The sequence below is a fragment of the Camponotus vicinus genome, unplaced genomic scaffold, assembly GCF_025532165.1.
Source record: "Camponotus vicinus isolate PSW18456_S1 unplaced genomic scaffold, iyCamVici1.0 SCAF_1, whole genome shotgun sequence".
Lineage (NCBI taxonomy): Eukaryota > Metazoa > Arthropoda > Insecta > Hymenoptera > Formicidae > Camponotus > Camponotus vicinus.
In genome coordinates, this window is record NW_028141945.1 from 12718708 (window position 1) to 12738326 (window position 19619).

The following is a 19619-nucleotide window of genomic DNA, read 5'->3' on the forward strand; positions in this document are numbered from 1 at the left end:
AGATGAGTTTCTTTCTCTTTTCAATGCCGGAGGAGTGGGGAGCACTTCTCCTCATCTCAATAGGGGAAATGACGAACCGGCGCGAGGAGATGAAGAGAAGTGCTCCCCACTTCTCCGACATTGAAAAGAGAAAGAAACTCATCTTACATCTTTTGTCTTTCTTTTCGTATACTTAACGCTTATACAATGGATGCTCGGTCTATACTTACTATGTCTATGGAATTTTATGTTCATAAACAATACGGATCACAAATGTTTGCCAAAATATCTTCGTCTGTCATCATTTGTGTGATAATAATTATATCGCACGCGTGTCTATTGATGGTTTCGATTATCATATTATAAAAATTATGCGTATCTCGCAATCGAATATTCCGATTATTGTCGATTTATTTATTCGTCGCGTTTTCTCGCGAATTTTAAATCGCGATTTATTTAGTAATTTAATTGTTGATTTCGAAGTTTATTCTATCTTTTCATTTTGAATATTTCCTTTGATAATCTATCTATACAAAATGCGCCAGTAATGCAAATACTTTCTTTTACAATCGAAGAAACGATTAATAATTTTATTAATGACTCTTTTGATCACGATTATTTACGTTATATAAAACTTATTAAATTCTATTATTGCATATCTATTATTAATAATAAATGTCGCGTAATTAATCTTCGCTGATCAGTCTCGTCTGGACTATGTAAAAATTTTTAGTAAATTTTATATTATACGTATATTTTGGACATTTTCGTGTAATAAATTATTCCATAATGTTTTTATCCCACAGCAGGCATTTTGTGTTTTGTAAATAAAAGGATATAAATGTGACAATAAATATAGAAAAATATTTATTTCATCTTTAAATATTACAGTATCTTTCGCGATTGAATAATTTATTTACTATCAATTCACATACATAAGTATCTTGTTATACAGCACTGGTGCGCTACCGGGGATTTCGTGCACATAGCACGGAACAAAACCAGAAATTGTGCACATTATATATTACCCTCTGAGAACATTCATGGACTTTGGCTTTGTAGTTCATGTCCACGTTTTCAATGTCCATAGAGGGAGTATCGCTTTCAGGGATCACCTAAAAGCAGGCCATGCCATCTCTCAGTCTTCTCAGAGAGAAGAATGTCTTCTCTCTGGTTGCACATTATTGATTTACGGTGCATCCGCACGCACTCACGTGTGAAGTCGTTTATTGAGTCGTATTAGGAATATCGAGAGGATGAAGGTTAAGAGAATTAGGAAGCTGAAACGTAAGAAGAAATTCAATCCGAATGTGAATCGAAAGAGGCTGCGAAATAAGTTGCAAAAACTGCCAAATATCTCGTGGTGAGTTTCTTAACCTGACTGACGTATAACTCAGAATGTGCAACAATATTATCGATGTATATGAAAATTTTTATGATATTAAAATATTTAATGACAATTAAATGTTAAACCACACAATTAAACAACTAATTAATATAATATAATAGAATATTAATCATTCATTAAAATATATAATAATTATTAAAATTATATAGAGGGAGATTGGATGGAATTTTTATTAATTAATTAATATCTTATTTCTTATTAATATCATTAGCAGTCAGATAAAGGAAGCATGGACGTGTACGAAGTCTACGCGAGTCAATTTGAAGGAAATGGGTTTGGCATATGATTCAAATGAAGCAGTAGAAATTCCTAACACGAAGCGTGAAATGTTGGAGGAAGCCAGAAGAATAGTTAAGGAAGATGAGAGTTTGTCGGATCATGAGGCTGAAGATGTGGCTCCAATAAAAAATCACGTGATGGAGAAATTGGAAGTTGAAGCAAAAGAACCTCGAGAGCGTCTTTTCAAGTTACCGAAAGGACAGGCACAATTTTTAACTTATTTGATCAAAAGATACGGCGAAGATTACAAGGTGAGATATTCTTTGTTGAAAAATCGTTACTTTTAATAATACAGCAAATTATTTCTATATATATTTACAGGCAATGTCAAGAGATAAAAAGAATCATTATCAATTGACTTGGAAACAAATACGAGCCAAAATAAAAATGTTTAAAGGCATTCCGGAACAGTATAATGAATATATCCAAAATGACAGTGTAAAATTAATATCGTAACTTATATCGTAACTTAAATAAATGTAAGTTTTCTTTATATCGTTTATATATATTTAGATTGCATTTGATGCTATGTACATATAATAAGTCAATGACAACTAAATTTCATATTATAATCTAATTTATTAAAAAACAGATTGTCATAAAAGTTCACATATATTTGTGGTACAAATTATATTATTTTACAAATTATATTATTTTAAAATAATATGATTTGATAAATAGTATTTATATTAGGTAACAGGAAAAAGTAATCAATAATGTTGACTCTCTTTGATTATTCTTTCATCTAAATCATTTTATATGATTTTGAAGAAGATTATTTGATAAACAAAAGTGATATCAGTTATCACTATTTGTATTTGTCATTACTCACAAACATGTTTATCTATTTTTATATTGATAAATATTGTAGAGATATATCACACTCAATTGAATATAAATATCTCAAAATATTCGTCTAACTTTCATTCAAATTCTCCAAGAATACTTTAAAAATCATTTAAATATACATTGTAGATATATGTGCCAATTTTTACGATATTTATAATGTTTAATAATAACTGAACATAAAGTTTCAAAATAAAATACAAAACAACTGCTAATATAATTCATTAAAACATGTAAAAAACTATTATTATTTAAAGATTAGATTGAATGAGGTAAAATAGACACAGTAGGAATAATCTGACTTTAATTATATAAGTACATAAAATACGTGACACATAGAAAATTAGTGTTGCTGTGTTATCAATGTTGCTAGGCGCGTTTGTGCCCTGAGCGAAGAATGGCGATGCTGTTATCTACGACATAAACATTTGCAATCATGTTGAAATCATCGATGTTGTTCGAATATGTATTCCTGTATCCGGATCAAATATAGCCTTTGAGATGATTCAACGTCATTGCGAATGTCGATTCCCGAAGGAACGTCCAGTCTTGTGAAGAAGTTCTGATAACGCTTTCCAAAGGCATACTTGGTTTCTTAGATCATATTACTTTGTTTCTCAGACGTCCCAAACTCTCGATCTCAGTTTCCAGTACATCACCACGCTAAAATAAGTAGATGAATGTAGAAAAGAAGAGGCAAAATGCGTTTTACGCGTAAAATGCAATTACATATTTATATAAAGATATTGCATTGAAATCTCTCAAGAATAATTGATTGATTAATGAATAATTGACCGTTACCCTTATTCATGTTATCTGAAAGTGGCTTAGCACATGGAGAATGCAATATACTCTTTCGCGGTTTACTTTTTTTAGAGGTTCCAGTGTAATTAATTAATTTTATTTATAATATATATAATTATAATGACATACCTGTAGGTATTCTGGTGGATTGCGTGTGAACCCCACACCTGCAGGTGTGCCAGTAAGAATTACGTCACCTGGTAACAGTGTCACAAATCTGAAAGTTCGATTAATATCGTTATTGCGTGATCTGTAATCGCTTGTTATTGATGTATCATCTAAAAAAATACAAACTGCGAAAGATAAGCGACTATTTCTTGGGGCTTGAAGATAAGTTCGTTGGTATTGCCATTCTGCTTCAAATTGCCGTTTACCCATGTCTTCACGGACAGATTATTGATGTCGGATATCGCTTCCTTGGTGACAATAGCTGGGCCCAGCGGACAGAATGTGTCCATCGCTTTGCCGAGTAGAAATTGGCCACCGTTTCGCTTGGATTTCTGCCAATCACGCGCTGACACGTCCTGGGCCACTGTATAACCGAAGATACAATCCTCGACGTCTTCATTGGTGACGCTCTTACATTTCTTGCCGATCACTATCGCCAGCTCGGCCTCCCAATCGACTTTCTGTAAACATTCCCAGCATGTTCTACATAACATTATTTATCGCGTAGACTGTTTTCAGAATTCTTCTGTGTCAAAGAGACAAGAAGTTACATAATGAAGAAATGACACATAAATGAACATGTGAATAGGATTTCTAGGTGTATTCAAGCGGCTTCTCAAGAAAGTTGTGACATAATCTCGGGTAAACTTAAAAATACACAATTCCAGACATAATAATGAAATTATCCTTCGCATAATAATGCAATCTCCTTCAAGGTGACCCGATGACATCCACTTACGTCCGAGATCTGTGGCAGCAGGATGTTGTCGCGCGGCCCGATGATGTTGCTGGGAAATTTGCTGAAGACTACCGGGCTCTCCGGAGTCGGTATACCTTGCTCTTGACAATGACCACTATAATTGAGACCGATGCAGGCGAGTTTGTCCATACGCGTGATTGGCGCCAGAAAGTTGACATCGTTCTCGGGTATGATGCTCCGTCCCTCGGCGACTATTCTGTAACCATCGTTAGCCGAGTCAGAAATAGATATTGGAATCGTCTGATGGAAGTTAATCAACTCGCACGCGAGATAAAATCTAGTTAAATATATATTTTTTTCTCGCGCGAAAAAAAATAAGATGATAGAGAATAAAAGGGAAAAATGGGGAAATTTCATTATATTTGCAGGCACAGAAATTTGCGTGCGTTTGCTGCTTCGCATGAGTTTGTTATTGCCTAATAATCGTAGGCAACATGCGGCTTTGTGTGCTAAACAGATTCCTCCATTTTCAAAAGAAAATAGAGACTGGCGACATTAAGCCGTGTAACAACACCAGTTTAGTGCTTCAGAGGCTAATCTTTTGTCGTTAATTTTGTATTACTAATCGATAAACTACCGACACGGGTTTGCGGTTTACGTATTTCTTATAACGCTGCTATTTCCAGTCAATTGTATATTGAAACATGTGCGAGTATTTTTTTCTTTTTTTTTTATATGAATATTTATATAATATTTTTATATGAATATTTATATAATTTTTTTTTTATATAGTAATATTTTTTGTCGAGATTATCTTTACGGAGGCCAAATTACGTAAAGAAACGTAACATCGCGTGAGTGGTTTTAAATTCTCGTCAAGTATGAACTATGACGTGCCGTATGAGCGATTTTTCTTAACTTAAATCTTTAGATAATTGGTACATCCTGTACGAATTCTACCATTGAAATCATCTTTTGATTTTTCTTAACAAACACATACATATATCAATAACAATATTTATTACAAATCAAAAGATCGTATTTTTAACAATAAAAATAATAACATTTTTGCATCTATTTTTTCTACATATTTTATTTTGCTTTTCAAAGGAATATTGCTCTCAAATCTTCCTGTAAAAAATTACAATTCTGGGAAAGAACTAGAACTACAATATATATATATATGTATATATGTGTATATATATATATATATATATATATATATATATATATATATATATATATATAAGCTCAATAATAATTTATAAATGTAATAATTTTTTTGTGTGTATATGATTTTTAATGATTTAGTTTTCATAGTTTGTAATCCGCTAGTCAGAAATTATACAGCTCGTCATATAATCTTAAAGTACAAGCAGTAGCTTTATAACAAAGCTTATTATATTATTATAACATTACACCTAAGAAATATAAAATATGCGATTTTTTAATAAAAAAAATTATCTATTATAAATAAAATGGAATTCTTTGCATAGAAATGTCATGCTTGCATCTGTGACTCACGCAATTTTGACTTCTACAACACATAAATATCAGCGAATTAGCATTCTTTATTGTTTGTCACAGTTGCATTTAAATGTCAAATGTCAACGTGATAGATTATCAAATTAAAATGAAGAAAAGAGAAAAACACGCTATAATCATTTAATTTTTTTAAAACGGAAGATATAGTCTGTGTAAAAGTGAACAATTATAAATAATGCTTCATTCGAAATGCTATTGTTTTCACTGATAATTTTTCGACTGTACCAAAGAATCTTGAAAACTCGCCAATTGGCAGCGAGACAAGAGGGGCGTCAGCTTATATCAAATATATCTGATTGAGAATCGATTGCAAATTGAGGTAAGATTGTTGTCAATTGTTGAACGTAAAGATACGATATGTTATAGAAAAAACAAAAGTTTTTCAATGACACGATATTGGAAACAAGATAACAGATACAATCGATGGAGACGGTAGACTCTTGGCAAGATTTAATCGAGATCGATAAATCAAACAGCCAGAAAACATGCAATACTATGTAATACTTTATGAGATGCCACGTGATAACGCGCGTGACACATAGCAATTTTCTACTAATGATTGAAAATAATCCCAAGACACACTTATAATATTTCGTATGATTATTCATCGTGAAAGATACATCCGGTTTTTTTTCAATCTATTGAACTACTCTCGGGAGGTATACACAAATCGTTCACGAGATTCGAATAATAATTCTGAAAGAAATGTTAACAGTGTATACTTAAATCTTGTAAATAAATTTCCTGAAAATCTATTCTATGACTTTTTAGATAGTTTTCAAAATTCTAAATAAAATTAAAATATTATTGTATATAAATGCAATTTTAAAAGAAGTGTATTTATTGTGCGTGAACTTTATACCCTAACATAAATAAAACATTTTAATATATTTTAAATCTAAAAAGTTCCATATTTTTTATTAAATATATTTTTTAAAATAAAATATTAATTTATGTATTGAATAATATACTAGATTTCAGTAGCAGTACTAACAGATTATTGACCACTTGCAATATAAAAATTATCAAAGAAGCAATTTTTAAAAAATTTCCTGAGTCCCAATAAAATTCCATGAAAATTCCGATTTTTCAGGATAAAACAAAAATCCCTGAAAAATTCAGATTTTTCTCGAGAGTATACACTTTGTTTAAGCTGATTTTCCAATCCATTTACGGATTTAAATTGGATTACGTCCAATACGGATTTAATTAATTAATGGGTTTTTCAATTAATAAATCTGATTAGAGTGACTGTCAAATCATTGATAATCAATAGCAATCTGATTTGAACGTGATTTTCTCATTATGCAAAATTTTATTATTATGCAATCGTCGTCGTAACATGTCAATTACCTTGTATACCATGCGATTACACATTCAAGAACGTCAAAGATAAATTATGTACGCATAAGCGTTTATTTCGATATAATGAAAATGATTCATGTACATAAATTATCCGTCTAGCATGGATGATCTTGTGGATTAAGATAGTACAGAAAATTACTTGAGTACTTTAAATATCCTTTATTGTGCAAATAATTTATCTAAGTATTTGCTTAGCAAAAATGAATATTAAATAATAATTATATTAAATAATATGAATGGAAAATTGGATAAAGTGAGTAATTTCGATGAATGGACTTAATTGATCTAACGAAGGTGCGGCGTTTGATATAAAATTCCATGGAATTTTCGATTGAAAAAGAATAACGAGTCATTTGTCGGCTGTTAATCGACTTTAAGTTGACATTCAGTCTGACTTTGAAGTCGACTTTAGACTTTTTCTGCCGACTAACAGTCAACTAACAGTCCACTTGGTGCTGTTTGGGTATATATACCCAGCAAACACCAAATAACAGTTATATAACTGTTAGTTATAATTTCCCACTCAACAATATAACTGTTACATAACAGATATGTTATGTAACAGTTATATTGTTGAGTGGGAAATTATAACTAACAGTTATATAACTGTTACTTGGTGTTTGCTGGGATGTATGTACCATATATAACATGATAAGGGAAGGGAGAAAAGAGAAAATTAGCTACTCTATATCACACGAATCGAATTCCGAAAGCCACCAACCTCTCTACTGCCTTCCTTAGGTCGATATCGTCGTCCCTGGTGAAACAAACGTTCACGATAAGATCAGGTAATTTTTTTCTCCTCGCACACCCGATGTGTAACATATCATATTACTATCCCAGCAAACACCAAGTAACAGTTATATAACTGTTAGTTATAATTTCCCACTTAACAATATAACTGCTACATGTTATATAACTGTTATGTATTAAATAACAATTATATTGTTGAATAGGAAATTATAACTAACAATTATATAACTGTTACTTGGTATTTGCTGAGATACTGAAATATTAAGGTTCGGAAAAAAGTTTGCAAAATAACTGGGATAGATCAATGTTCTAATCATAATTCCAAGTCTGATAAAAGACTGATTATCTGCTATCGCGGTTACAAACCATAGCAAATAGTAAATATTTTCGTAATAGAAATCGCGTAATACACAGACATATCTGTGATCGATTGGCACATATCGAAGAATTCAGCTGTTCAAACCGCTCTCCTACCTTTTAGCCTTTTTGAGAAGGTCATCACCGCCCTCGAGAAACTTTCTCAGCGTATTTGGAATCCGCGAATCAACTGCTGATACGGCGATGATATCGCCTCCCTGTTTCAGCTGGACCCCAAGATGTTGAGGGCCCCCGTTCTTGCCTGTGAATTGAACGAACCTGAAAATAAAATAAAATATGCCATATCGTAATCGAAATGGATCTGTTATCGAAGTGGGAAGTAATAGAATTAATCAAGTTTTATGTGTGTCGTGCACATGTGATCTGAAACCATCTAAATATATATATCTTCTATTCTTTTTATCAATTGTGTTTGTTTCACGAAAGCAAGTAGCGATCATTAAAGCACACAGAAATAAAGAAGCAATAAATTATATCCCAGAGAAAGTTTATTAATTTTATGATAAGAAGAAAAAATTTAAATATTTAAAAAATTTTAATTTTTTTAGTGAATTTTATTATACATATAATAATATCGTTTTCCTGCAAGATGAAATATTTCTACACAATGAGAAAAAAATAAAAATGATTCATGTGACAATAGCATAACTTTATAGATATGGAGGAATTTTTTAGTACTTCAAAATATTTTTTAAAATTTTTCGTTTTTTAACATTTCTCGACCGTTTAATATGTTTATTTGTCCTTTTCCGTTATAATCTAATCTTGCGCTCGTCCTTATTGTAATGTAGCATCATATTATTTTGTATCAACCGTTGAGACATTGAAAAAGATCCAAAAGAGATCGAAACGTATGTACGTTTGTCAATATACACTCGTCAACGAAATTATCATTAAATTATCATTCAATTATCACGTAAGTAATTTCATGTCAAATTTTCGCATAACTTCAAATAGGTATAACTCCGTCAAAAATGATCGTATTTGAAAAGTTTTCTTTTCATTCTCAAGCTTAAAGCCTCTATTTTAAAAATCATTTGACAAATTTTTCAAACTTTGATATGTTGTATCTCCGCGAACAAAAATTGTACAAATTTCATTTTTTTTTAAATTCACACATAAAAGTCCTTATTTTATGATGATTATCATGAAATTTGCGAAAAAAATTTATTTCACCCCGTGGAATGCGTTAAATTATGCAATTTTTTAGAGACGTAACACATTCTTTTCTCTACACTTTTAAGGAGATGACGAGAAGGAGGGAGGATAAATTCTAAATCTGACAAATGATTTTTAAAATAGAGGCTTTAAGCTTGAGAATGAAAAAAAAAAAAAATTTTTCAAATACGACCATTTTTGAAGGAGTTATACTCATTTGAAGTTATGCAAAAATTTGACATGAAATTATCTATGCGATAATTTCGTTGATGTGTGTATTTGATTTGTCTTCAAAATATATTAATAATCGTCGAGATACATTTCGAAATCGAACCAAGATTTGATATTATAGTGCTATAAAGATATTTTTTAAATTAACATTTAAAAATTTATTATTTTTTAATAGTAAAAAACAGTATTTTTTAATATTATAAAGTGCATTATATTTTACTAATATTAGAAAATTAGTAGACACAATCTGTTGTGTGATTTTCAACAGAAATAAATGATATTTTCGCATTTTGATAATTTAGCACACTTTATGAGGATCGTAATTAGGACTGTTAATTTTTGATAATTTTGAAGAATTACAGTTTTGAAGGATTTCGAAATTAACTTTGAACTTTCATTTAAGATCTCTTAGAATAAGCTTCACAGCTTTGAAAAATATATTCCTGGCGAATTCAGAAAATGCTAAAAATATTGTAAATAAAAAGAATTAATTAATACATATTAAAAATATGTCGTTATTTCTAACTATTTTATAACAATTTGTAATTATTTTTTAAATTATAATTTTAAAGTATTAATGTAATATGAAATATTATATATTTAATATAGAAAAGTTTTAAATTTAAAAACTCAAGCGGGGAAAAGGGACACGATTCTTAATGGAAAAACATAAATATAGACCTTTCGCAATATTATTATATTAATAATTATATGATTTTTTATTTGCTATGCGAGAAGATCCATTTATATAAACGAAATTAAATACACATAAAGTAGAACGCAAAAATGATAAAAAAGTACGTTGGAAACGGTCCGTCTAAAAGTAAATATGTTTGACAAGGAAAGTCACACATGTTAAGCGAGTTACACGCAAACTGGCATATTCTCGTGATAATACGCAATAAATGAAATCTAAAAAATCCTGGTCGAAATGGGGAGCGCAGTGCGCAGTGTTTTAGAATCATTAAAATTGAGAAGCAATGGTATGAGTAAGAATAGTTAATATTATATTATTAATAATATTAAATTTTAATTTTTCGAAGTTTCGAAAATTTTTAATGTTAAATTTCGATCCTTCGAAATTTCGAAAATTTTAAATTTTCGAAAATTTTTTTATCTTTGAAGCTTTGAAATTCGACATTCGAATCTGCACTAAAATTAAGAAGCGATAGTATAAGTAAGAATAGTTAATATTATGCTATTAATAATATTAAATTTTGATTTTTCCAAGTTTCGAAAATTTTTAATGTTAAATTTTGATTTTTCGAAGTTTCAAAAATTTTAAATTTTCGAAAATTTTTTTATCTTTGAAGCTTCGAAATTTGACATTCGAATCTGCACTAAAATTGAGAAGCGATAGTATAAATAAGGATAGTTAATATTATATTATTAATAATGTTAAATTTTAATTTTTCCAAGTTTCGGGAATTTCAAATTTTCGAAAATTTTTTTATCTTTGCTTTATTTGAAGCTCCGAAATTCAATATTCGAACCTAAAATTAAGTAGCAATAACATAAATAAGCATAGTTAATATTATACTATTAATAAAACATTGAAACGTATTAAACTATTAATAAAATGTTAAATTTCGATCTCTCGAAGTTTCGAACATTTTTTTATTCTTGAGACTTCGAGATTCGAATGTCAAATTTCGCTTCACAGATAATCACTCAGCTTTCGTAATTATAATAATAACGACTAAATCACAATTTTGACAACGATAAATACAACAACAAAAAAACGACAGAAACTACAATTGTTTTTCCTATCTAGATGTTTCAAATTATTGAAATTATTATTTTTTCTTTTCTTCATGCGTGAAAAATTCGCCGGCAAAATTGACGCCCAATCGAATTACGGCGCTGGATCCAAGAGGAGGGAGGGGGAGGAGAGGGCTGCTTACCTCATATCGAGCGCGCGGCTTGCGGAGAAATTTCTACTGGCGACGACGACGGCGAGATTCGGGTTACCCTCGCTCTTCCCAAAGGTCAAACACGCTCTGCCGAGCAGTCGCAATTTTCCGCGATACGGCATCTTGTCGTTATCACCTCCTGAGATAATACGTCGCCTGATAGTCGAAAAAAATTAGAGAAAAAATGTGAGTCGATTGCGATAATTTTTTCGCAACACGTACGCGCTCCGTGAAGGACAAATCGCGACTAAAAGGCATCTACATCTACATCCACTCGTAAGCTCTCTCGAACACCGCGAAGCGGGGGGACCTACGTGATCACTTGGTTGGGTCGGGTTGGTTTAAGTTAGGTTAGATAATTCCACTTTCGAAAGCTGCCTGTCGATCAATGTGTCGAAAAAAGAGACCAAAAAAAATGCGATTGAAATATGTATATATCTCCTGAGACTCTATGTAATATTTCATGCAATTATGGAACGTGACATAGTGATATCTTATCGCACTTTGCAGTGATATCGATTGATAAAAAATTCCAACATCTGTGCCGAGATATAAGAATGTCACATATGTTGGATATTAATATTTTGCGCTAATTAAGAGCATCTGTAACTGTAGGAATAACTTGTGTATCTCGATCAGCTGTTTCGCTGACAGACAATGGGACACATGTTTACAAACTTAAAACTCGACGACTGTCATTACAGCATATTTTATTTATCAGGAATACGTGTCTATATATAATTATTATCTGTATAATGATATCTACGTAATATTATCTATATAAGTCATTTTATAATAAATTCAGAGAAATTAGATTTGGTGCATAAATAGAACACACACAATTATATAACTTGGATGACAACATTGTTTGCTATTTTTTTCAAAAGTTACAATTGTAATAATTGGTAGTATATAATATAGGCAATTAATTAAGCTAGTGGTCTTTTTCGAGTTAAATGGAACTCTTCTCGGTTATGATACGGTTCGTATGGATCGTCAACATAATAATGTCGTCTTTTCCAGTACTTGCCTACCATCTTGTCTAGCAATGTGCTCTGCGTGGCATTACAGAATACATGTTGTTGCAATCTCTTCTTTCTGGCGTACGATTTTTTCCATAGATGTTTTCTTCGACCAGCTTTTGTCCTAATCCAGATACCCCTGCAATATTTTATTAATGTTTTATTCAAATTGATTTCGTGTCGAGTTTATTACGTATCAGGAATTTCAATGCAATATTTTTGAGATTATTATAACGCATTAAATATATCTTAAAATATTACCAATTTAATCTATAAAAGCGTTTTAAGACCGTCTTTACGGTTTGCCGCTTTCCTTTTCTCAGAGAAAATGTAGTTACTGTTCTTATTGGTACATTAATAGGCTCTGCTGGCAACGCTAGACAATTTTCTGTCACTGCATAACTGGAAAGAATATTTTTTTATAGATGCATATGTTATATGATACATTATTTTAAAAAGTAAATTATTATAAAAAGTGACGTGGAAATTATTGTAAAAATTAATATATCCTAGTACATAGGTTATTTTAGCGATATTATACATTACTTTAGTAATGTTTTATGTTGTATTGGATTAATAGCAGCCCACTTTTGAACAGCAAGTGACAATGCTCCAAAATTTCTGTATTGTAGAATTGTAGAATTGAAAAGGACATCACATCTTGAAGTAATAAAGGTTACATTAGTACTCGTCGCTTTTGCTGCAATTCCTGAAATGAGTAAATGCAGGAAAACATGAGTGATGCAGTAAAATGTGTATTTATAGAATACAATATTTTGAAAATGTTTGGCAAAATCTCTTTTTTTGTATGTTCTGAAGCACACACACATGCATGTACAAATATTTTCTTATCTGTTGTATAAATCTCTTAATCCACATGTATATCTATCAAGTGTATTTAACAGCAAACTACAATATACGAATAAATTCAAGCACAGATTTTTATATATTATACTTATATTTTTATGTTTTATATATTATATAGAGTAATATATAATTATATATCATACATACAATATAATTATATATTATATATAGAAGTATATATTATATTATGTATAATACAGTATTATTAATACATAAAAGTATATATTAATAACTAAAAATTTGAAAAAGTATATTAAATGTATATTATATTAATGTAAAAAATTATTACAAAATAATATATCAAAATACTTTTATTACAAAATATATCAAAATACTATTATAAAATTTATTTTAGTTTAAAGAAAATCATTATACTAAAAATAAATTACTGCAAAAATAGTTTTAATTTCCTACAAAAAAATAATGTTATTAAAAAAATTGTGGCAATTAAGAGTAAATTTGTACAAATTAAATTTGCTTCAAATAGAACCATTTTAACCAAAAAAATCAAATATATATTATATATCAAATATATTATATGTTATATAATAGTTATATATTATATATAAAAATCTGTGAACTCGAGAAAGAAAACCTCGAGGTCCTTTCGGGATAAACGAGCTTCAGACTCGAGATACGCGGTTGAAAAGCGCGCCACAAGAGTTTCGGATTCCGCGCCGTTCCTCGTGTCCAGTCATGGCGGTCGCACGAGTAAAGAGACATAACCTCTCGACGTCGCAGATCTCGTCGTCGACGTCGCGACGCGACGCGAAATCGGGAAATTGACAGCGCGTCGCGTAACCGCCGCGCGACAGATCCCGGTGACGCGCCCGGCCGATCGCAGGATCAGCTGTTCGCGCGTACCTACCTCGCAGCGCCGCGCTCGCCGCACGCAGCATCCTTCCTTTCCGCAGTTCCGTCTGTCCGGAATCCGGAATATCGGTGACGGTGAGCCAGCGACCAGCTGTTTTGCGCCGTCGTTCCCTTTCTCCCCCTCCCGCCTTTCGGCAGCCTGACCGGCCACCCCGAAAGATGTTCCGAATTGGATTAAAATTTCCGTGCAACGGTCTAACTCGGGTACGTAGAGCGAGAGGCAAAAGTTTGCGAGTGACAGGTCGAGTCGAGCGGATTCCTCGTTCTCGGGAAAAACGCGAGGAGGTAGTAACGTCGCCCGCGACGACCCGACGTCGTCCAGTGTCGCGCGCCAACCTTCGATCGCCTCCTTCGTCGGTTGTTCGAGAAATCGACGACGACGGGCACGGAAGATGCTCGCGACGGTGACGGGAACGTCGGCGTCGGGGGATCTAAAAAATCTCGGTCGCGGGCGACGTTCGCGCGCCTCGAAAGCGCGTGACAAAGATGGTGACACGGGTTACAAGAGAGCTTACATAATTCCAGAAGCCCTGACTCTGTTCGTTGCTCTTTCAGGTCAAGAAACACGGCTGCTCCAGGTTATATTTGACAGCCAGGTACCATGAGTCGCGAGCGCGCGTCAAATGCGAGCCGGAAGGGAGGTGAGTTCTTCTTGACAACGAATTTCGACGATGACAGGTGCTGTCAAAGGTGTCACTCAATATTGATATTACATTTCGTATTTTATTAGCCTTGGGATACTTATTTCCACTTGTTTATCGTCGATTTCACACGTTAATCTGTGCGCGGTGAGGTTATGTTCGTTCATGATTTATCTATTGAATAAAAAATAATAGTAATGATTTTATAAACATAAGTTTGTATTTATGCGCCTTTCTCGTTATATTTGAACGATCTTGAATTACCTAGACTTTGCAGAACGTTGCAGTAATATTGCGGCAATATTGCAATATTGCTGCAATATACCATGCTGTATCTATGGGTTTCACTTTTGACAAGCAATATGTATAGATATTTTTATTTAATATTATTTTTATATAATTGTGTATATTTTTTATTTTGGTTTTATTATATTTTTTTTTAGGCTATGCAAGGATATCAGACTTACGTCCAGGTTTACTGGACCTAAGTATTCGACCGCACCGCCAAAAAGGTACCCGAAATATAAATTTGAAAATATTTGTCATGTTATTTTTGGTAAACCGATTGACGCATGTTGCAATCATTTCTGTCAACTGTTTATATAATTTTGGCTGTGTATCATATTGTAAGGGAAAAGATTAACTGATTTGAATGAATTAATTTATTTCAATTGTGCTCTTGGTTTGTAATAGTGAGAAAAGTCGAGGATCAGGAACGTTGATAACTTTAGGAGCTGTAACGATAGGTACTTTAGGAATATTAACGTATGTAAAGCAAGATCCAGAAGTCCGAGCTACTCTCGAAGGATGGATTCCTGGTACGGATAAAGCCATTCGAATTATCTTTCAAGAGGACTCTAGCTATTTCGATTTTGTACTTACATTCTTCAAAACACTAAAGCAGACGTAAGAAAATAAAACATATATGATGTTTAATAATTGTTAATGATTATTGATTTCATTAAAGTGAATAAATATTCTTTTGCAGGATACTGGACTTGTTCATCAGTCAAACATCAAAACCAGAACCAGGTCAGGAAAGATTAGATTGCACAAAACTTATAGAATACATACGTGAGTCCCATCCCATATATGTAATTCCTAATTCTATTCCTGTTTTCATGTCTTCCTTTTCTACATATTTTCTTACATTTATTCCTTTAACTCCTTTTTATAACTTTTTAAAATTAGATCTAGTATATATAAAGTACAAAGCTTAATTAAATTCCTTAAATTGTACATATATAATATTCCCATTAATCTTTAACAATCGCATGTATGTATACTGTAGCACCCAAGCCAGTTTTTAAACCACTCGTCGAAAAGAAGGAAGCGCCTATTAACGAGAATTATGCCGAAATTCGCGTTAGTAAAGAGAAGGGCGAAAAAGTAGACGTTGGTACGTTGGCATACTTTTCGAAATTATTTCACATATGACTTCCTTTTATACAAATTGTTAAATTACTTATATTTTTTATAGTGGTTGAGAAACCAACGCCACCTCCCAAAAGTGTACCCCTGGAATTGATGCCGCAAAATCTCGTCGAACTAGAAACGAACTGTGGCGAGGCCGCTGCTAAAGCTATCACGGCATATCACAAGGCGGTGTGCGCACTTCAAGACTACAATCGGGATGTTATCAAAGTGATTGAGAGTACTGGCACTACGATAAGCGGAACCGTTTGGCAAAGGTGATGATCGTACTTATGTAATATGTAACTGATGTACTTTTATGTAATCGTCTCACGCCTCATTTCTTTATCTAATAACTGAATTTGTACTTGGTAGGTTAAAGGAAGCGACGGAAAAGAGGAAAGAGACGGTACAGCAAGCGGAAGAGCACGCGAAAGACGCGTTGAATTCGCTTAAGCGCATGTACAATTTAATTGACGAGTCCGTGTTCGAAGCGCCCGCACATATGAAGACGGCCGCGAGGCGGAACGTTAGGAAAATTATGGACGACGTGGACGAGGCGAAAAGGAAGTACACCGAAGAGCTGCAGAGCGGTAACCTTGTCGAGCGTTATTGGAAGCAGATTAAAACGGCGCGGGAAGATTTTAACGAAGAATTGCAAATTCTGTTCCCTAATATAAATATTCATGACAAGAAACTATCTGTCAGTGAAGAAGCCTTCGATTTATTCGTCCTGCATATGTATCACAAAGTTAACAATCTACAGAAAGAGCTGGAAAAATTAAGAGTGCGTTGTCAATATTTTTTTTCAACAGACACATCTCTTTAAATTTATATCTCTAATTTCTCTAAATTCTCGCACTATTAAAGCGGCCATTTTCATACGAGATTAATATTGTATAACGATATTTTCATGAAATAATTATTTGATTGCAGACAGTCAGTGAGACTAAAGTGAAAGCGGCATTAAGGGCGGCCGGGGAAGATGCGACTCAAGAAAAATTGGATGCGTTAATCTGCCTTGCAGTTAACCAGGAGAAGCTCGTGCTTGAAGACAAATACACGAAAGAGGTAGGAAATTTTTTCTCTGTGTTTTGAACTTGATGTATGAATCATAGATGGACTTTTATCTGCAGAAGAATATGAAATTTTAAATTAACATTTCAAAAGAATTAAATTATTAATTAAAATATAAATTATTACTATTTTTTACATATAATTAATAAATAATTGAATAAAGAAAGTAATATATATACATATAATATTTTCTTTCTTTATTCAATAATTTATAAATAATTGCAATATAAATTATTATTATATATTTATTATTATATTATTATATAAATTATTATTATATTTTTAATTATCAATTTATAATTCGCGAATTATACATACAGGGTGTTTCTTAATAAGTTCAAAAAATTTTAGAAGATGATTCTTTGTCGAAATTAAGGGGGGTTTTTCATATAAACATATACTCCTACATCCCTCCATGTGGAGTTACACTCCTCTAAAAATGGAGGTAAAAATTAGGTTTTTATTTTTTTCTCAAATTTGGAACAAGTTAAAGAAATGAAATTAGGTGGATATTTTCTACTATTAAAAAGATTATTTATTAATATTTTTTTCAGTCTCTCGTATTTTTATAAGGAGACTAGCAACTCCAATTTTTTACTAGAAATTTTTAATGAGCCGGAATATGATCATCTAAAAATATGCATTAAAAAGTTTGATTTATTTAGAAACTTTTATTTAATTAATTTTTTTCATAAAATCAGTAGCTTTCAACAAAAAAAAATAAAATACGTTATCGTGCACAGCATGATGCTAAATAGCATAGGTTTTGAATTACGAAAAGTTAAATTTTAAGATAAAAATAAAATTAGAGTAAATGTTGGAAAAATTGGAAAACAAAATTATAATAAAAACCTAAAAAACCTAAAAAATAAAAACCTAATTTTTATCCCCATTTTTAAAGGAGTGTAACTCCACAGGGAGGGATGTAGGAGTATATGTTTATATGAAAAACCCCCCTTAATTTTCGATAAAGAATCATCTCCTAAAATTTTTCGCACTTATTAAGAAACACCCTGTATATATACAGGGTGGCCCACGTAAAGTCTTACAAATTTATATCTCGGAAACGAAGCAATTTAGAAAAAAATGTTTCAGACAAAAGTTGTATGGTTTCAAGGGGGACATAAGATGATGCCATTAGTTTCACCTTGAAGAGTCACCTGAAGGTCACGTGAAGGTCACCTCCAACTTTTTAAACGGGACACCTTATATGCTTTTACATATTCTTGTAGCTCATCTCGAGAGTTTTCCAAAACACTATAATTAAGTTAGTTTTCATTAAGTACTTTCCGAGTTATGAGGCTTGAAATCATTTCTTAATTTTACATAAACCGTAAAATATCTTGTAAAATATTCATTTTTCGATTATCTTACCTTAATACTTTTATGTACAAAATAATAAGAGGAATCAATTGGTGTAAAGAAAACACATAATTGTTTCGAAAGAAAAAATGTAATTTGCAATTAACAATTACATTTTTTTTTCGAAACAATTATGTGTTTTCTTTACACCAATTGATTCCTCTCATTATTTTGTACATAAAAGTATTAAGGTAAGATAATCGAAAAATGAATATTTTACAAGATATTTTACGGTTTATGTAAAATTAAGAAATGATTTCAAGCCTCATAACTCGGAAAGTACTTAATGAAAACTAACTTAATTATAGTTTTGGAAAGCTCTCGAGATGAGCTACAAGAATATGTAAAAGCGTATAGGGTGTCCCGTTTAAAAAGTTGGAGGTGACCTTCAGGTGACTCTTCAAGGTCAAACTAATGCCACCATCTTATGTCCCCCTTGAAATCATACAACTTTTGTCTGAAACATTTTTCTCTAAATTGCTTCGTTTCCGAGATATAAATTTGTAACACTTTACGTGGGCCACCCTATATACATATATATATATATATATATATATATATATATATATATATATATATATATATATATATATAAAACGTTATTTTATCGCATTTCTACCTTTATATATTCTACTTTTTTATATTTTACTGTAGAAAAGTGCTGATTGAATTCGTTTATAACATGCGTATACACGTTTATTGCGAGAAAAGCAATATACTCGGGAGATACGATCGAAACGATTTCAAAGCGCGATGTTTGATACGGGAATCATGCTCTGTATCCTATCTGTGTGCTTCCACGTTTCTATATCCGGTTTTTTTTCTTGTGTATAAATT

General features: G+C 31.7%; 4 protein-coding genes across 9 annotated transcripts in view; 2 read left to right on the forward strand and 2 right to left on the reverse strand.

Annotated features, from left to right (window-relative positions):
- Positions 1–1132: 1132 nt before the first annotated feature.
- LOC145975569 (nucleolar protein 16) lies at positions 1133–2159 on the forward strand. Its single transcript, XM_083106156.1, has 3 exons — positions 1133–1342; positions 1599–1917; positions 1988–2159. Exons 1-3 carry the CDS (start codon positions 1236–1238, stop codon positions 2120–2122), a joined length of 561 nt encoding a protein of 186 aa, XP_082962282.1. The 5' UTR covers positions 1133–1235; the 3' UTR covers positions 2123–2159.
- A 640-nt stretch (positions 2160–2799) lies between these two features.
- LOC145975556 (oxaloacetate tautomerase fahd2, mitochondrial) lies at positions 2800–11787 on the reverse strand. Of its 2 annotated transcripts, XM_083106118.1 has the most exons (7): positions 11519–11787; positions 8322–8483; positions 7816–7851; positions 4224–4440; positions 3611–3945; positions 3446–3533; positions 2800–3175 (listed from the first exon to the last, which is right to left on the reverse strand). In XM_083106118.1, the coding sequence occupies exons 1-7, from the start codon at positions 11647–11649 to the stop codon at positions 3113–3115; spliced, it is 1032 nt and encodes a 343-aa protein (XP_082962244.1). In that variant the 5' UTR covers positions 11650–11787; the 3' UTR covers positions 2800–3112. The 2 variants fall into 2 exon arrangements, with proteins under 2 accessions (XP_082962244.1, XP_082962253.1); XM_083106127.1 differs by lacking the exon at positions 7816–7851 and having other exon boundaries at positions 11519–11786.
- A 433-nt stretch (positions 11788–12220) lies between these two features.
- On the reverse strand, positions 12221–14436 carry Mrpl35 (mitochondrial ribosomal protein L35). The gene is made up of 4 exons (XM_083106144.1): positions 14285–14436; positions 13096–13258; positions 12811–12951; positions 12221–12688 (listed from the first exon to the last, which is right to left on the reverse strand). The coding sequence occupies exons 1-4, from the start codon at positions 14313–14315 to the stop codon at positions 12457–12459; spliced, it is 567 nt and encodes a 188-aa protein (XP_082962270.1). The 5' UTR covers positions 14316–14436; the 3' UTR covers positions 12221–12456.
- Mitofilin (inner membrane mitochondrial protein mitofilin) overlaps positions 14185–19619 on the forward strand; it is a 52181-nt gene continuing 46746 nt past the window's right edge. Inside the window, exons 1-9 of one of the 5 annotated variants that reach the window (XM_083106082.1) lie at positions 14190–14493; positions 14845–14930; positions 15374–15442; positions 15624–15836; positions 15919–16004; positions 16222–16329; positions 16411–16621; positions 16719–17130; positions 17280–17414. In XM_083106082.1, coding sequence (XP_082962208.1) covers positions 14449–14493; positions 14845–14930; positions 15374–15442; positions 15624–15836; positions 15919–16004; positions 16222–16329; positions 16411–16621; positions 16719–17130; positions 17280–17414 — 1365 coding nt within the window. In that variant the 5' untranslated portion in view covers positions 14190–14448. Of the gene's footprint in view, positions 14494–14844; positions 14931–15373; positions 15443–15623; positions 15837–15918; positions 16005–16221; positions 16330–16410; positions 16622–16718; positions 17131–17279; positions 17415–19619 lie in introns of all 5 variants that reach the window. The other 4 variants (XM_083106090.1, XM_083106095.1, XM_083106101.1 and 1 more) reach the window with 4 other exon arrangements.